Source organism: Petromyzon marinus, chromosome 2 (genome assembly GCF_048934315.1).
Source record: "Petromyzon marinus isolate PM22_M1 ecotype Great Lakes invasive population chromosome 2, UKy_Petmar_22M1.pri1.0, whole genome shotgun sequence".
Classification (NCBI taxonomy): Eukaryota; Metazoa; Chordata; class Hyperoartia; order Petromyzontiformes; family Petromyzontidae; genus Petromyzon; species Petromyzon marinus.
The window spans coordinates 21,909,061-21,926,739 of NC_133668.1; the positions used below are offsets into that span (position 1 = coordinate 21,909,061).

The 17,679-nt window shown below is 45.1% G+C and overlaps 1 protein-coding gene across 1 annotated transcript in view; it reads left to right on the top strand.

Annotated features, from left to right (window-relative positions):
• The first annotated feature begins 2,948 nt into the window (after window positions 1-2,948).
• Window positions 2,949-17,679, top strand: part of LOC116945023 (signal transducer and activator of transcription 1-alpha/beta-like) — a 35,489-nt gene continuing 20,758 nt past the window's right edge. Inside the window, exons 1-4 of the mRNA XM_032959087.2 lie at window positions 2,949-3,312; window positions 16,337-16,480; window positions 16,655-16,799; window positions 17,496-17,594. Coding sequence (XP_032814978.1) covers window positions 16,353-16,480; window positions 16,655-16,799; window positions 17,496-17,594 — 372 coding nt within the window. The 5' untranslated portion in view covers window positions 2,949-3,312; window positions 16,337-16,352. The remainder of the gene's footprint in view (window positions 3,313-16,336; window positions 16,481-16,654; window positions 16,800-17,495; window positions 17,595-17,679) is intronic.

Below are 17,679 nucleotides of genomic sequence, written 5' to 3' on the forward strand. Positions count from 1 at the left end.
GCTTGACGTCACTCCACATGAGGCCCACCCCCCTCATTAATATTCATGAGTGGGTGGATTTTTACACTAACGCAGAGGAAGGTCGAGCTGAATTAAATAATTTCAAATACAGTATGATGTTTCTTTACAGAAAGTGAAAGTATAAAATAAATCTACGCAGCACAGTGCTACATCCGTGCGTGGCATCATGCCCGCGTGTAAATTTACACAAACGCACTAGGTCGCGCACTCCACATGCCGCACCCCTCCCCTCATTAATAATCATGAGTGGGTGACGTCACTCCACATGCCGCATCCCTCCACAATAATCATTAGCGGGTGACGTCACTCCACATGCCGCACCCCTCCCCAATAACCATTAGCGGGTGACGTCACTCCACATGGGGCAACCCCCCTCATTAATAATCATGAGCTGAACAATTTTTCTATTGAATATTTCAGATTTATTGCAATATACACCCGTCCTTGGACGGGCAAAAAAGCTAGTTATCAATCGTGAGTCACCCCGAGACCTCATCTTGGCATTGATTTGGGGGTCGTCCATAAATGACGTCACGCACCTGGGGGGGGGGGTCAGACATTTGTGACGATGTGCAGCAAAGGTGGGGGGGGGGTTGAGAAATGTGACGTTACATCAAAACTTTAAATAAATAGTGACAACACGTTCTACTTAAATATACGTTTTAATAAATGTTTTCTCCTACAACATCAGAGTGCAGCGCCACATTAAATACGCACTACAATGACAATAGTTGAAAGCGATTTGAAGCATGTGTTTTTTTGGGGGGGGGCAGAGCTTTGTGACGTAAAATTTCAGGGGGGGGGGTCTGACTTTTTGTGACGCCGTGTGACGAGGGGGGGGGGGTCAAAAATCGCGTGACGTCATTTATGGGCGGCCCCTTGCCTGAAATTCAATCTGTATCAGATGGCGACTGATTTTTGCAGCTGACGAAGGCATCTTGAACTCCGTGGTTAAACATTAGTTCAAGTACAATTTAAATTTGTTTAACTTGGTGAGAACTCAAGAGACCAGGATAGCCTCATTTGCAACAGTTACCTGTCAGTAACCTCAACATGTTTTGCAGAATTTCTGAGAATGTGTTGTCACGTTCAGTGACTCTCTTCCACAGTTAACAATTCCCCATTTGATGGCAACGTGTGGAGGCTGCTGTGGGGTTCCTGGAGCCTGATTGACTTCTGAGGTTACATCACAAGGTCCACTTGGGTGTGAGGAATGTGAACCACAAGTGGACGCTCATCAGTGAACGCCAATGCCCTGAATACCATCTAGGGATGCCACCGGTACAGATTTGACCCAGACAGTCGGTGGCAGGAATTGACTTGTCCCGAGATCTGGTGGTATTGTGAGGGATCTGTCCTGGAAAATCCATGAGTGACAATGCTTTCACATGCAGTTCTCCGCCCTTATTCTTCTTCCCATCATGTCCTGGTTTATTTGTAGCTCAGAGGCAGTAACCATGCTGTAAACACAAAACCCAAACAAACACTCATAAACACAGACGTGCACCCTTGAACACGCAAACATACCTATACAGTACACACACACACACTGCCATCCATATTTGCACAGGGTCACCAAATCGCACACTCACAAAAAGGCAATAAAAACCCGCGCCAGATTTAAAATAAATAAGCAATATGAAAGAAAACTTTTTTTTTAAACACGCTTTTATGAAATGTACCGTACTAGTAATGGCAGAACTCCACGACTCCAGGAAGTGGCCCCGAACCTTGCCACAACGTAGGGTGATGTACAGCCAACGTGAGTTGAGCGTGGACAATTATTGCACCCAAGCCGAAATATAACATATAAAAAGAATGTTAAAAATATATAATTTTTTTCATTTTTTATGATAGAATATAGTATTGTCATCAGTATGACATAAGTATATCAAGTTTGCAGTCGATACCACATTGGGAAGTGGGTTACAATTGAGTTACAAGATTTGAGGATACAACAACAGAGTTAAAAGAAAGCGTGTAATAATAAACTTCCGCTCACAATCAGTCACGTGCACAGAAATCACGTGGACAGAACAAAGACCCCCCCCCTCCCCCCCATATATAGCCTTCACATGCTGTTGGGGCAAGTGCTGTTAGCGAGCACCTACGAAGGCCGGCACGGCACACCACGAGGATGGGTAGGACAATACCACGCCCGGCCGCCTTTGTCTCCCCACAGCGGCGATGTTCGCACATCGCATCAGGCACTCATTCGATGCTGAGTCGACCTAGGGGAGGAGGCCCAGGTCCAGCTCAGAGAATCGTCACCGGTGTCGTAGCGCGCACGACAATTCTCCATCCCAGCCACAGCCCCCAAGGTGAACGACTGCCAATGCGAAGCAGTGCCCGCAGGCTGCCATTGGTCCTGCTCTTTGTGATGACACGCCGGGTGGTGGGGGGGTAAGGGGGGGGTGGTAAGGGGGGGGGGTGATGAGGGGGTTGTAAGGGGGGTGGTAAGGGGGGTTGTAAGGGGGGTTATAAGGGGGGTTGTAAGGGGGGTTATAAGGGGGGGGGGGGTGGTAAGGGGGGTGGTAAGGGGGGGGTTATAAGGGGGGTTGTAAGGGGGGGTTATAAGGGGGGTTGTAAGGGGGTTGTAAGGGGGGTTATAAGGGGGGGGTGGTAAGGGGGGGTGGTAAGGGGGGGTTATAAGGGGGGTTGTAAGGGGGGTTATAAGGGGGGTGGTAAGGGGGTTGTAAGGGGGGTTATAAGGGGGGGGTGGTAAGGGGGGGTGGTAAGGGGGGTTGTAAGGGGGGGTTGTAAGGGGGGTGGTAAGGGGGGGTGGTAAGGGGGGGTGGTAAGGGGGGGTGGTAAGGAGGGGTGGAAAGGGGGGGGTGGTAATGGGGGTGGTAAGGGAAGTTGTAAGGGTGGTGGTGAGGGGGGTGGGCTAGGGGGAGGGGCTCCCCCGTGACGGTGTTTCTCGTTGGTGGCCGCTCCCGCTTCCCGGAACGCGACGTGACGTCACCCCCACCCCATTCTCATCCACGGGCCGACGTTCTTGTTAAACCTTCTTGTTAAACCTTACCCCTCTGTTGTTCTTGTTAAACCTTACACCGTTCTTGTTGTTAAACCTTCTCCCGTTCTTGTTGTTAAACCTTACCCCTCAGTTGTTGTTAAACTTTCCCGCCGTTGTTGCTAAACCTCCCTCACGCACTGTACTCGCACTGTGTTGAGCGACTGAGGTTGCAAGCGACTCCGTTCGTCGCGGCCGTCTTTGTATCTCCCGCGCACCCTTCAGCCCGTGGATGCGCCTGCGTCCCGTCGCAGCTTTCGTGAGCGCCCAAGAAAGAGGTGAGAGAGAGATGAAGAGGTGGTGGTGGTGGTGGATAACCCAACGCGCACGTCCTACTACTATAACCCTCGGACGTTTTAACAAGCTGATTTGTTTGACTCTTTTTTTTCCTACCCACCCCACCACCACCCCCCCCAATAATATTTCGTTACGTTCACGAGCTGGGTGTGTTAAGTCGTTGCTTTGCCGTCAAACATTACGGACCAGCGTAAACAACAACAACAATAACAACAACAATGTCCACTCGCGGCAGACACGACGGTGTTCAGACTGAAGTCCGCCTGTCGCCCGCCCGCTCGCTCAGTGTGCGGTGCGATAAGGAACGTTAATGTTAATTATTACGGCGAATATTTTTGCTCGTATGGTCATGCCTTACAAAGTTAGGCGGCTAACTTTTATTTTATTTATTTTTCCCCCTCCCCCCTCCCTCCACCAAAGCAAAAGCCACCACCGCTTGAATGGAGCTCTCGCTATGTTATAGTAATAGAGGTTTTTAGTACCCTTTTTTATCTGGCACAAAAAACTGACACCTTTATAGAAGGGATCATGTTTGCAATAGCCACAACACAAGCAGTCAAAATGCAAACAAAAAGAGACAACTCTGATAATGATTCTAGATTTTCAAGCTTTCGTGACTGCTAGGATCAATACTCTTTGGTTCTATTGGGTAAAGTCACGTGGGTAAAAAATAAAATAACAAAAAATCACGACGTTTCGGCCACAACACAAGCGGCCTTCATCAGGTGAAGGGACGAGACTTGTCTGGAGGACAGCGCTGATAATGATATTGGAGCCTAGTCTCCACTGGTGTTGGACCAGAAGACGCCAAAAGGCGTACTGGCTATGTTGCTAGCGTAAGTTGCCTTTTGTGTTACATTGCCGTGTGACATGCACACGAAGTGGCCGAGAGCCGTCAGTTTTGGGGGCATTGGGTTCAAGAACTTGTCCAGAAGCCACCCATCTCTCGGCTCCCAAGGCTGATGATGACATTGGTGTGAACGCAGCGTCGGATTTAAGGTCATGCGGTGACCTGTAGCATGATGTTATGAAAGGTGGCCCTACAAATTTTTTTTATTTTTTTTAAAACGTAAATATTAAAACATTTTTTTAACTTGCACAGTAAAATAATCGTATTTTTTTAAATTTGCAATACAGCCAGATAATACGAAAAAATCGCTAACCTTATAAACACCCAGTCGTGTGTAAAAGTTGAAGGCGGTATAGTACTATGGTAATAGAGCAAGTGCAGAATCGCTGAGCCGGAATTGATAGCTTGAAAGCGTTTAGTGCGGGGCCCTTGAAAGTTCGGGGCCTGTATTTACTACATATGTAGTAGTAGCTACATATGTAGTGGTTACATATGTAGTAGTAGCTACTACTACATATGTACTACATATGTAGTAGTAGCTACTACTACATATGTAGTAGTAGCTACTACTACATATGTAGTGGTTACACATGTAGCTACTACTACATATGTAGTAATTACATATGTAGTAGTAGCTACTACATGTGTAGCGATTTTTGCTACTAAGATAATCTGGCACTGTGTGAACCGTGCAGTGGAACGTGTGGACATTTACTACTATAACAAGCCAAGAATGTCTGTGTGTCCCGCGCGTGACGTCACTCCACATCGGCCAGCCCCGCTAATTAATAATCATGAGCGGGTGACGTCGCTCCACATGGACCCCTCCCCCTCAATAATCATGAACAAGTGGTGTCTCTCCACATCGAACAGCCCCCCCCTCATTAATAATCATGAAGAGGTGACGTCTTCCAAATGGACACCCCCCCCCCCATTAATTAATAATAATTAGCGGGTGACGTCACTCCACATGGGGGGGGGGGCGAGGCGCCTCCTCCCCCCTCCTCGGCGTCAACTCACAACCCTCACTACAAAGGCAGAACCCTCACGTCACGTGATCTCCGTGACGCTGTTGTTGAGACATCGAAGTAAAAAGGACGTCATGATGAACAAGGGATTATAACCTTTAAATAAAATAAGTCTGTGTCACCGCGGCCTTACAACTTGCACACGCATGGATGCAATGAATATATCACGTCGCGGTCTGATTTTCGCTTGCAAGTTTTTTATTTACTGCAATACATCCGTCCTTGGACGGGCAAGAGGCTATTTAATTATATTTTCAAAGTAAAATGCTTGTACTACTGTACAGTAGGCTCTTGCCCTAACTGCCCACCACAGTTGTAGCCACAACTTTCCCGGGATATGTTGACACCCCCGTAGGCAAGACTCATCAAGCTCATGTCAAACGAAATGTGCCGCGCATTGCTACAGTGAGGGAAAAAAGTATTTGATCCTCTGCTGATTTTGTACGTTTGCGCACTGACAAAGAAATGATCAGTCTATAATTTAAATTGTAGGTTTATTTGAACAGTGAGAGACAGAATAACAACAACAAAAAATCCAGGAAAACGCATGTCAAAAATGTTATCAATTCATTTGCATTTTAATGAGGGAAATAAGTATTTGACCCCCTCTCAATCAGAAAGATTTCTGACTCCCAGGTGTCTTTTATACAGGTAACAAGCTGAGATTAGGAGCACACTCTTAAAGGGAGTGCTCCTAATCTCAGCTTGTTAACTGTATAAAAGGCACCTGTCCACAGAAACAATCAATCAATCAGATTCCAAACTTTCCACCATGGCCAAGACCAAAAAGCTATCCAAGGATGTCAGGGACAAGATTGTAGAACTACACAATGCTGGAATGGGCTACAAGACCATTGCCAAGCGGCTTGGTGAGAAGGTGACAACAGTTGGTGCGATTATTCGCAAATGGAAGAAACACAAAATAACTGTCAATCTCCCTCGGCCTGGGTCTCCATGCAAGATCTCACCTCGTGGAGTTGCAATGATCATGAGAACGGTGAAGAATCAGCCCAGAACTACACGGGAGGATCTTGTCAATGATCTCAAGGCAGCTGGGACCATCGTCACCAAGAAAAAATTGGTAACACTACGTCGTGAAGGACTGAAATCCTGCAGTGCCCGCAAGGTCCCCCTGCTCAAGAAAGCACATATACATGCCTGTCTGAAGTTTGCCAATGAACATCTGAATGATTCAGAGGACAACTGGGTGAAAGTGTTGTGGTCAGATGAGACCAAAATAGAGCTCTTTGCACACAGCGTTGGTGTGCGGTGCTATTTCAGGAATATTTTGATGTTTTTTTCCTGGAGTTTCTGTTTGCACATGCACAAAGTCACTTTAGGATGTTTTCTTGTTCATGTTTTTTTGTTTGTTGCGGTTGCACCCGATTCAAGAGCCGAATGGCTCACAGGGCTATACCAAATAAATGAAACTATGAAAACTATTAAACTATCAACTCAACTCACCGTGTTTGGAGGAGGATGAATGCTGCCTATGACCCCAAGAACACCATCCCCACCGTCAAACATGGAGGTGGAAACATTATGCTTTGGGGTGTTTTTCTGCTAAGGGGACAGGATAACTTCACCGCATCAAAGGGACGATGGACGGGGCCATGTACGGTCAAATCTTGGGAGAGAACTTCCTTCCCTCAGCCAGGGCATTGAAAATGGGTCGTGGATGGGTATTCCAGCATGACAATGACCCAAAACACATGGCCAAGGCAACAAAGGAGTGGCTCAAGAAGAAGCACATTAAGATCCTGGAGTGGCCTAGCCAGTCTCCAGACATTAATCCCATAGAAAATCTGTGGAGGGAGCTGAAGGTTCAAGTTGCCAAACGTCAGCCTCGGAACCTTAATGACTTGGAGAAAATCTGCAAAGAGGAGTGGGACAAAATCCCTCCTGAGATGTGTGCAAACCTGGTGGCCAACTACAAGAAACATTTGACATCTGTGATTGCCAACAAGGGTTTTGCCACCAAGTACTAAGTCATGTTTTGCAGAGGGGTCAAATACTTGTTTCCCTCATTAAAATGCAAATCATTTTATAACATTTTTGACATGCGTTTTTCTGGATTTTGTTGTTCTGTCTCTCACTGTTCAAATAAACCTACCATTAAAATTGTAGACTGATAATTTCTTTGTCAGTGGGCAAACGTACAAAATCAGCAGGGGATCAAATTATTTTTCCCTCACTGTAGCGTGATTGGAAACTTGCTGGAACACGCATTCAGTACTCTCACAGCTCTTTCCCACTCTCTACGGTGGCCTCAGTAAGATGTTTTGGAAATTACCTTCGACCATGCAGCATCCATGATGACTTATTTGCCGTGTAAATTATTTGCCACGAAACATACGTAAATGGGGTGATACATTTCAGTGCTGTAAAGACCTAACCCAGCAGGGTGGAATGTGGCCAGATTAAAGGTTTTTGTTTTCTTGTATTGGGATTATCGCCAGGACAATGTGGACAAGTAGCTAAGCTATTATGGATGAATACCATGAGAATCTGTAAAAACCATCCAGGAAAATAGTCCGGTGTCATGATTGGTGCTTTGTTACTACTACTACTAAATAAATGCTTCTTCATGCCATGCCAAGCGTGGTTTTCTTTTGGCAAAACTCACCATGCCTGTCAATGTGGGTTTGTGAGAGAGAGGGGGGCGGGAGGTTGGGTTGGGGAGTGGAGTGGGCAGGAACAGCAGATAACACTCATGTTACCCATGGCCAGGAAGTGAACTCAGTTCGCCCAGTTCATAACACAAACATGTTCTTACCACTGTGCCACTGCTTATTCAGTACAGTATAGCATTAGTGGAACACTATCCAATCACTGCACTATTTAGTCTCAGCTCTGATAAGCTTTTATCATACTAATAATTCAAATTATTCACCCAGAAAAGCCCAAGTCCCAAGACCTTTTCTGGAGGGGCGTGAATTTAGATGTTTGTCCAATAATATTCACGAGTACTTTGGAAAGTGTGTGGAAGCGAGTGTTCCTGGAGAAACCTCACATTTGGGGGTGACCCTCAACACTGTCACCTCCTTGGCACCTTGTAGTCCCACCCCTACAACACCTTGCAGGCCAGGCCATGGTGGGCATCCATCCAATTCCTACCCAGACTCATACAAGCGAAGCTTCAGAGATCCCATTACATTGAGGACATTTAGTGTCATTTGTCAAAGACATCTATCGAGGTCAGCCTTGAAATGCCAACATGACCATAAGTTACAATCATTCTCCTTACAGTTCCCATTCATCTTGGATGCCAAGTGTCAGGGTTTGGTATATTTCAAATAAATGTTACCCCCACCAAAGGCTGTTACTTTTCTATACAAGTTTAAAGTTTTTAACTCATATCCTGAGGGCCAAAATTCCATGTTATGCTTCTTATGAGACGTGTAAATAAGTAAGCCAATGGCCAGGTGCTTATGGCTTTGTTACTTCTGTGCATACATTATGGCGATAAAGGTAAAATAAGAGCCTTGCGTCTAATTTATGTAATTAATTGCGTCCACGAACATGGTCTTAAATATCACTCTTTTGAGCTTCATTGAATGGGTTTCATATGTCATGTGTTGAGGTCCTGAATCTATTGTTGATGTCAGGAAGTTGAAGGTGACTTTTGATGTGGGTAAAATGGAACTTCACCTACCAACTAGGGCTGGAACAATTCATGACCCTTGGAGATTCGATCGATTTTGACAATTCAGGGTCGTCATTCTTTACAATAATTCAAAATCAATTATTCTTGAATGGCAGGGCTTCTGGTGTCAACAGGGGTGATGTTGGGCCTTCCACCTCTTAGCTTTTTAAATCTATATTAAAAACTAATTTCTTCAGAACTGCCTTTTGTGCCTAGTTTACTGTCTTTCCCCCACACCTCCGATTAGCACAGTTGGGTACGTACAAAAGAAGTTCAACATACGTACATACTTTCCACACACCAAAAGCAGATACATTTCTCAGTCAACTCATGTACAGTAGAACCTCGGAGATCGAACGCACCAGAACTCGAACAAATCGGTGTTCGAACGATATTTCCGAACATTTTTTGCCCCGGAAACCGAACGAAATTCGGAGGTCGAACGGCAATCGCGCCTTGAAAGAACCTCTACGGCTGAGACGCGTATGGCCAGCAGCGTGCATGACGCTTGCCCAGACAAACAGGACTCCCCTTCCAAACAATAACACCACCTCCTCCTCCTCACAACCTTCCACTCAAGCCATCAACTCTCCTTACTACAGGTAAAGTGAAGCTCAATGTTCATTTATTTCATTTATTCCATATATTTATTCATTTTTTCCATTTATTGTGTTTCTTGTTTTTTGTATGATTTTATGCATGTTATTACTGTAAACTTCGTGTAAAAATGCTTTATGATGAGAGATTTCTTGTGTCTGGAACCAATTAATGTCATTTACATTAATTTTTATGGGGAAAATTAATTCGGTGTTCGAATAAATCGGTGTTCGAATGGCCTTCTGCAACGAATTAAGTTCGATCTCTGGGGTACCACTGTATATCAAAACTGTGCAGTATACAGTACTGCAATAAAGTTCAACAGAATGCCTGGGTCAAACCCACCCAAGGTGGTGTACAACCATTGCAACATGCATTTTTTTCTAGCTCTTTTTTAATCCACTTGAATGAATGCCTGTCAACACAAAGTTGGTCATGGGGGTTGCTTAATTATATAACGAAGAATAAGGGGTAGGAGCTAGGAACCAGAGTATTCACTCGCCGTTTCACGTGAGCCATAGCTTGGAGTCGAACTCAGGTTGCCACTATGCCACCGCTCCCTTCATGAAACATACGGTTTACGAAAAGTAAATAATTTATTCTTACACACAATTTAATCCATGTACAGTACCATGAATTTAGAGAATTACTGCGGCTTATTTTGTTTGGTATTGTAATGTTTTTTTTACGCGCCCCACTTTCGCAGACTCATCTTGAGACGTTTAAGCTTTCACCTTTTATTGAGTTAATTGCAAAGTCAGCACTCTGCTCCAGAGAAAAGTGCCTGATGCAGTGCCAACCTCCACGACCGACTTAATGTACTCTGGGAAAGTTTTAATGTTTATCAGGAAAGTTTTGCTGTTTGCCCAACATAACATTTACATCTGGCTAGTTTATGAGCAACTAGCCAGATGTTTGTAAAAACAAAACATCCGAGTCAGATTTGGCACGGTACATAAAATACAGAATTTCATATCTGGTACAAAAGATGTATTACCGAAGCTATCAACAGAAGGTGTGTACAGGATTAACTGCACGTGTGGTAAATGTTATGTTGGGCAAACAGGACGAATGATCAGCACGAGACTAAAATAACATCAGAGAAATATTATATTCTCCCAAATGCAACTGTCAGCAGCAGCAGAACACGCGTGCCAACAAGGACACTCAATTGATTTTGATAATGTTGAAGTTTTGTGCAAAACTAGCTACTACTGGCCAAGACTCATTAGAGAATCTATCAAAATTGAAAGAAATCAAAATAACTTTAACCGTTCGGATAGCTACTGTCTTAGTGCTGCATGGAAGCGAATAATCAAATAATACATTATTTAAATGCATGCCTACAAAGGGCAGCGTATTACCGTTGGTAGGGCTATTTTAATACACACAATAGACAGGAAGGACAAGTTAAAGGACTCGCATAATGCACATCCATAATATACGTTGCCTCAGTAATCCCCCCCCCCCCCACATTGTGCAAGAGCGCAGAAGCGTGGTCACCACATCTACGCCTCTATATAATCAACGAAACAGGTGGACTTCTCCACAAATCTGGCTGTCGCCTGATGAAGCTAGTTGTAATTACTGGCGAAACGTCGTACTCAGATTGTAAATGTTGTGGCTTGGCTCTCCAATACACCGGTGTGCTGTACTAGTGACGAATTGGCATGTTCTGTTTATGCGACAACCCTTACTAGTTGGCTGTGTCGGGTGATGGCGGGTTTTAACGACACATTTACGCGGTCTAACCGAAAAACCTCTTATGGATGATATTGGTCGCGAAAGCCTACATGTTAAAACGTAAGTCGATTTGTTCCTAAGTCCAACTTTACTCGTGACGATTCCAAACATGTTGTACGGCATGTACAGTAAACACGGGGAATGGCTTTCAAAGTTGTATAATCTCCTGGAGATGCAGATGCCACTGGTTCTCTTCATGTTCTGCAGATGTAGATGTCACCACCGCTATCTATTCTGAGGTGGTTGAAATGTACGACCCTTGGTCCGAACAGGCAACTGGAAATACAGACAGGTTTGTTCTTATCTCTGAAAGTTCGTAAGTCGAAAGTTCATAAGTAAAGGAGTCTCTGTAGATCGAATAGGTTTTTGACCTATTTGGGCTGACTTGTGTTCTCCACTAGTTTTGGAGTTTTCTCTGTGTGCTCTGGTTTCTTCCCACGTGGAAAAGTAAAGTATTGCCCTAAAATCCCAAAGCAACACTGCATAAAAAGAGACTTGAGGCTTTCCTGGGCCGAAGAAACTTATGAAAAATACAAGAGCGATTTTTTTTTAGAATTCGTGTTAAACGGGCATTTTAGGGTAACTGCAGTAAAGATAAAAAATGGAGATGCATGACCCGATTGTCGGAACCATCTCGAAAGCAAGAATATCCCAAGGCATCCATTACATTCTTTGTGTTTTTTTTTGCATTCTGTGCCATAGAGTAGGTAGTTCTGCTGTTTACGATGATTAAACATGGAGGCACATGCTAAAATTAGAAGGCCACTGGATGGTAATTTTCCAAATGGCATCTACCAGAACATATGACTCTTGTCATCCGGTTCACTTACACACATTTTCTTTTTCACCAAGGGTGCCACGACATAATAAAGCACTATAATTATGCTCTACTTTATGTTTTATTATAATATTTTTTTTCTTTTGTCTGGGGGGGATTCAGACATTTTAGTCGCTGGATATCGTGGCAAGTGTATTAGCACTGAGTCTGTTTTGCAATAACTAAATACCAGCAACTGACCAATAAAGCTGTGTGGCCTTATCAGCAGTGGTGTAAATGGACCAGAATGCCCTGGAACACTGTGATGGAAGTAACAATTTGAACTCGACTGTGTTCCGGAAGGAACCAAGGATTCATATTTTTATTTTATTGACTCACAGATAGACCCCTAGACTAACGGAGAGACCTACAAACATGCACATAAACCCACAGACATGCTCAGAGACCCACAAACACGCATATAGAGTCACAGACACGCATAGAGATCCACAGACATGCACAAAGACCCAGAGATGTACACAGATGAGCACAGAGACCCACGGACAGATATCCAGAGACTGGCAGACGCACACAGGGACCCACAGATACACACACACATACCCACAGAAATGCACAGACTCATATACACGCATAGAGGCCCACAGATGCACACAGATACCCACAGAAACACACAGAGGCCCACAGATGAAGCGAAGCTCCTAAGATCTAGTGTACGGTCTAGATTTAGTGGGAGGTGGGGGGAATCATTTACGAGTTCCCCCAGTAGATTATTCTCATTTCCAGCCCTGCTTATCAGAACATACCATCTACTATACAGTGAGGGAAAAAAAATATTTGATCCCCTGCTGATTTTGTATGTTTGCCCACTGAGAAAGAAATGATCAGTCTATAATTTTAATGGTAGGTTTATTTGAACAGTGAGAGACAGAATAACAACAAAAAAATCCAGACAAACGCATGTCAAAAATGTTATAAATTGATTTGCATTTTAATGAGGGAATTAAGTATTTGACCCCCTCTCAATCAGAAAGATTTCTGGTTCCCAGGTGTCTTTTATACAGGTAACGAGCTGAGATTAGGAGCACTCTCTTTAAGAGGAGCACACTCTTAAATTAGGAGCACACTCTTAAAGAGAGTGCTCCTAATCTCAGCTTGTTACCTGTATAAAAGACACCTGTCCACAGAAGCAATCAATCAGATTCCAAACTCTCCACCATGGCCAAGATCAAAGAGCTCTCCATGGATGTCAGGGACAAGATTGTAGACCTACGCAAGGCTGGAATGGGCTACAAGACCATTGCCAAGCAGCTTGGTGAGAAGGTGACAACAGTTGGTGCGATTATTCGCAAATGGAAGAAACACAAAAGAACTGTCAATCTCCCTTGGCCTGGGGCTCCATGCAAGATCTCACCTCGTGGAGTTGCAATGATCATGAGAACGGTGAGGAATCAGCCCAGAACTACACGGGAGGATTTTGTCAATGATCTCAAGGCAGCTGGGACCATAGTCACCAAGAAAACAATTGGTAACACACTACGCCATGAAGGACTGAAAACTTGCAGTGCCCGCAATGTCCCCCTGCTCAAAAAAGCACATATACATGCCTGTCTGAAGTTTGCCAATGAACATCTGAATGATTCAGAGGACAACTGGGTGAAAGTGTTGTGGTCAGATGAGACCAAAATAGAGCTCTTTGCACACAGCGTTGGTGTGCGGTGCTATTTCAGGAATATTTTGATGTTTTTTTCCGGATTTTCTCTTTGCACATGCACAAAGTCACTTTAAGATGTTTTCTTGTTCATGTTTTTGTTTTTTTGTTTGTTGCGGTTGCACCCGATTCAAGAGCCGAATGGCTCACAGGGCTATACCAAATAAATTAAACTATGAAAACTATGAAACTATCAACTCAACTCGCCGTGTTTGGAGGAGGAGGAATGCTGCCTATGACCCCAAGAACACCATCCCCACCGTCAAACATGAAGGTGGAAACATTATGCTTTGGGGGTGTTTTTCTGCTAAGGGGACACGACAACTTCACCACATCAAAGGGACGATGGACGGGGCCATCTACCGTCAAATCTTGGGTGAGAACCTATTTCCCTCAGCCACGGCATTGAAAATGGGTCGTGGATGGGTATTCCAGCATGACAATGACCCAAAACACACGGCCAAGGCAACAAAGGAGTGGCTCAAGAAGAAGCACATTAAGGTCCTGGAGTGGCCTAGCCAGTCTCCAGACCTTAATCCCATAGAAAATCTGTGGAGGGAGCTGAAGGTTCAAGTTGCAAAACGTCAGCCTCGAAACCTTAATGACTTGGAGAAGATCTGCAAAGAGGAGTGGGACAAAATCCCTCCTGAGATGTGTGCAAACCTGGTGGCCAACTACAAGAAACGTCTGACCTCTGTGATTGCCAACAAGGGTTTTGCCACCAAGTACTAAGCCATATTGTGCAGAGGGGCCAAATACTTATATCCCTCATTAAGATGCAAATCAATTTATAACAATTTTTTACATGCGTTTTTCTGGATTTTGTTGTTATTCTGCCTCTCACTGTTCAAATAAACCTACCATTAAAATTATAGACTGATCATTTCTTTGTCAGTGGGCAAACGTTCAAAATCAGCAGGGGATCAAATACTTTTTTCCCTCACTGTATATACTACCCGGCTTCGCCTGTGAATTAAACAATGTGGACACACCACACCACTTACTCGTTTGAGGCTGAGTCGACCTAGGGGAGGCCCAGGACCGTTTCAAATAATCATCACCGGCAGTGGCCGTGAGCGGGAATCGAACTCGGGTCGCCGGGTTCGTAGCGCTTTGCGCTAACCACTACACTACAATGGGTTACGCTTCCACACACACACAGATACACACACACACAGATATACACACACACACAGACACACTGACAGACACACACACAGCGCGCTAACCGCTACACTACAATGCGTTACGCTTCCACATGCGCGGGTCACATGACAGATTTGACGTCACAGCTCACTTGCCGTGCAAAAAATGTTATTGAGCTCCCCCCCCCAAAAAATAAGTATTTTTTATAATTTTTGCATGGTGTACAGTCTGGAAAAGTACCCACATGGCAAAATTCAAGTTTGTGTGAATTACGGGAAGTACGCTAAACACTTTGAACAGACACACATATTCACAACTTTGCCTTTTATATATATGGAGATGGCCCAATCACAGATTTCACAACAGCGGACCATTATTTGCACTTGTAATAGCTGAAATCTCAAATGTATTCCCCTTGTATATTTGCTCAATTTCCAATCAGCTCGTCGCATGTTCAAATGCCAGTCGTGGCTCAAATTAACCTATAATTTATCCGGGGTCACTACAATGGGTATCATGTTGGCCTATGGAGAGACTGTTCCCTGCCATAGAAATGTGCAATGGCGGAGCCAGGATTTTCAGGTAGGGGGAGCAACTCCTCCAGCAATGAAAAATGATAGGAGTTGTTAGTAAGGATTTGTCCCTTGCTTTTTATTGGACGCGTGTGCGGCGATGGCACAGCCATCGATCGAAGGTTGAATTCAAACCGTTTGTGATCGGCATCGCGCTCGCTGAAGGTGAATGCCTTCAGGGAAGTCGTGTACTGTATACGCAACTGCGCACAATTCTGAGTCACAACTGCTTTGCCGTTACTTATTGCCAATTATGGACTCAGACTATTATCCTATCATCTCATAGAGTCCCTGGCACATAATATGCTACACAGTGGCAGTGGGGGTTGCAAAATGCCGATTTATTACTAATAAACCCCATTGGGGCGGCACGTGCCCCCCGCCCCCCCCCCCCCCACTCGCTCTGCCAGTGGAAATGTGGAGCTTTCACCTCTGACTTGGTGTAACAAATAGAGATTAGTGCTGTTGCATTGCTTGCTTGAACTGTGAGTAACTTTGACAGTGAGGCCTCCGGGTTAACTCCTCTAGTTGGTTTGAGCCCGAGACGAACCTGTAACATTCCTCCCTTCTCTGACTTAAACACGATCTCCTCTAAACAGGAGATAAGCCAGTGCTTGTACATAAACTAAAACAATATTTAAACTGCACACTATTTTACCAGGCAAGGCCCTCTGAGCTATATAGCTATTTTTCAGAAGCGATCTGGCTACAAATTATAGCTCAACGGAAGTGGCTTATCACGTGCACATTTATAGCAGCCAAATGCTCTAAACGCACGTTCATTCTAAATGTGGAGGGAAAAACCGGAGGAGCCGGAGAAAAATCCACACAACCACAGAGAGAGAGAGAACATCCAGGGTCGGGATCGAACCCACGACCTCCTTGTATACCAGGTGAGGTAGTTAACATCTCGTCATCGCGGTGTGCAAATCCCCAGTCTACGAGGAAACATCATGGCGCAGTGGAACAAGCTCCAGCAGCTGGACATGAAGTACTTGGAGCTGTTGGACCAGCTCTACAACGAGAGCTTCCCCATGGAGGTGCGGCAGTTTATCGCCCCCTGGATCGAAGGACAGGACTGGTGAGGAGCTCGGTTATGCTAACGCTGCACACTGACGATGGCCCAATGATGACGATGATTACGACAATGATTTACAGCAACCTGGGCCGATTTGCCTTTAAAATCGTATAATTGAAACTCGATAGCGGCAATGCTTTTGCAAGTCGGTGATTCGCGTGGGACATGTGGTTCCAGGAGCCATGCAGCGAGCGATCCGTCGCAGGCTTCTCTGCTACTGCATACTCTGCTGAGCCAGCTGGACGTGCAGTATGGACGGTTCTCCTCCGAGCACAACCTGCTTCTGCAGCACAACCTGCGCAAGATAAAACAGAACATTCAGGTGCCTAGCTGAGCCTATGCCCAACTGCAAACACAACTCCATATGCACACACCAATGGTTTACAAGCAGTAAACAGGTATTTGTGCATAAGCCAAGGTCCTAGCTCCGTGTGGACATTTACTTTCAAATAGATGTGTGTGTGTATGCTTGTAGGGGAGCGGTAGTGCAACTGTTAGCATGCTGCACTATGAACCCGGGCATCCGAGTTCCATTCCCGCTCACTGCCAACACCAGTGATGGTTTTCTGAATGGGTCCTGGGCCTCCCCTCGGTCGACTCGGCCTCAAATGAGTACCTGGTGTGGTGTGTAAACATCGGCACTAGGGAGACAAAGGTGGCCAGCCGTGGTGCTGGCCACCCATCCCCTCGTGTGCTTTGCCGGCCTTCATAGGTGCTCGCTAACAACACTTGCCCTGTTAAGGCTGTACGAGGGATCTTTGTGTTTGTAGGGAGTGGTGGCATCGTTGTCAGCGCACTGAGCTACAATTCTCCACTCTTGATTCAATCCCTGGGCATGCACACCTTCACTTACGTAGGGAATATTAACCTGTCCTGTGCCTCCCTTAAGTTGACTCAGCCTTAAAGTAGTGCTTCATTAAATGTGCAAACAACAGTGACAGTACTCACGAACAGGACTTGCCCCCACAGCCGTATAATGCCAAGCAAGTTATCCGTCTCTGTATATATGTGTTCACAGGCAAAGTACCTAGAGAACCCAACCCAGATGGCTTCTCTCATATCTCAGTGCCTGCAGGAGGAGCAGCACATCTTAGATAGAGCGAACAAGGCCCACATGGTGAGTTGAACTTGCGTGCATTCATGCATCACTTGTAAAGGTTGCTGTTATTTTTGCTATTATTTTCCTATTCACTCTTAAACAT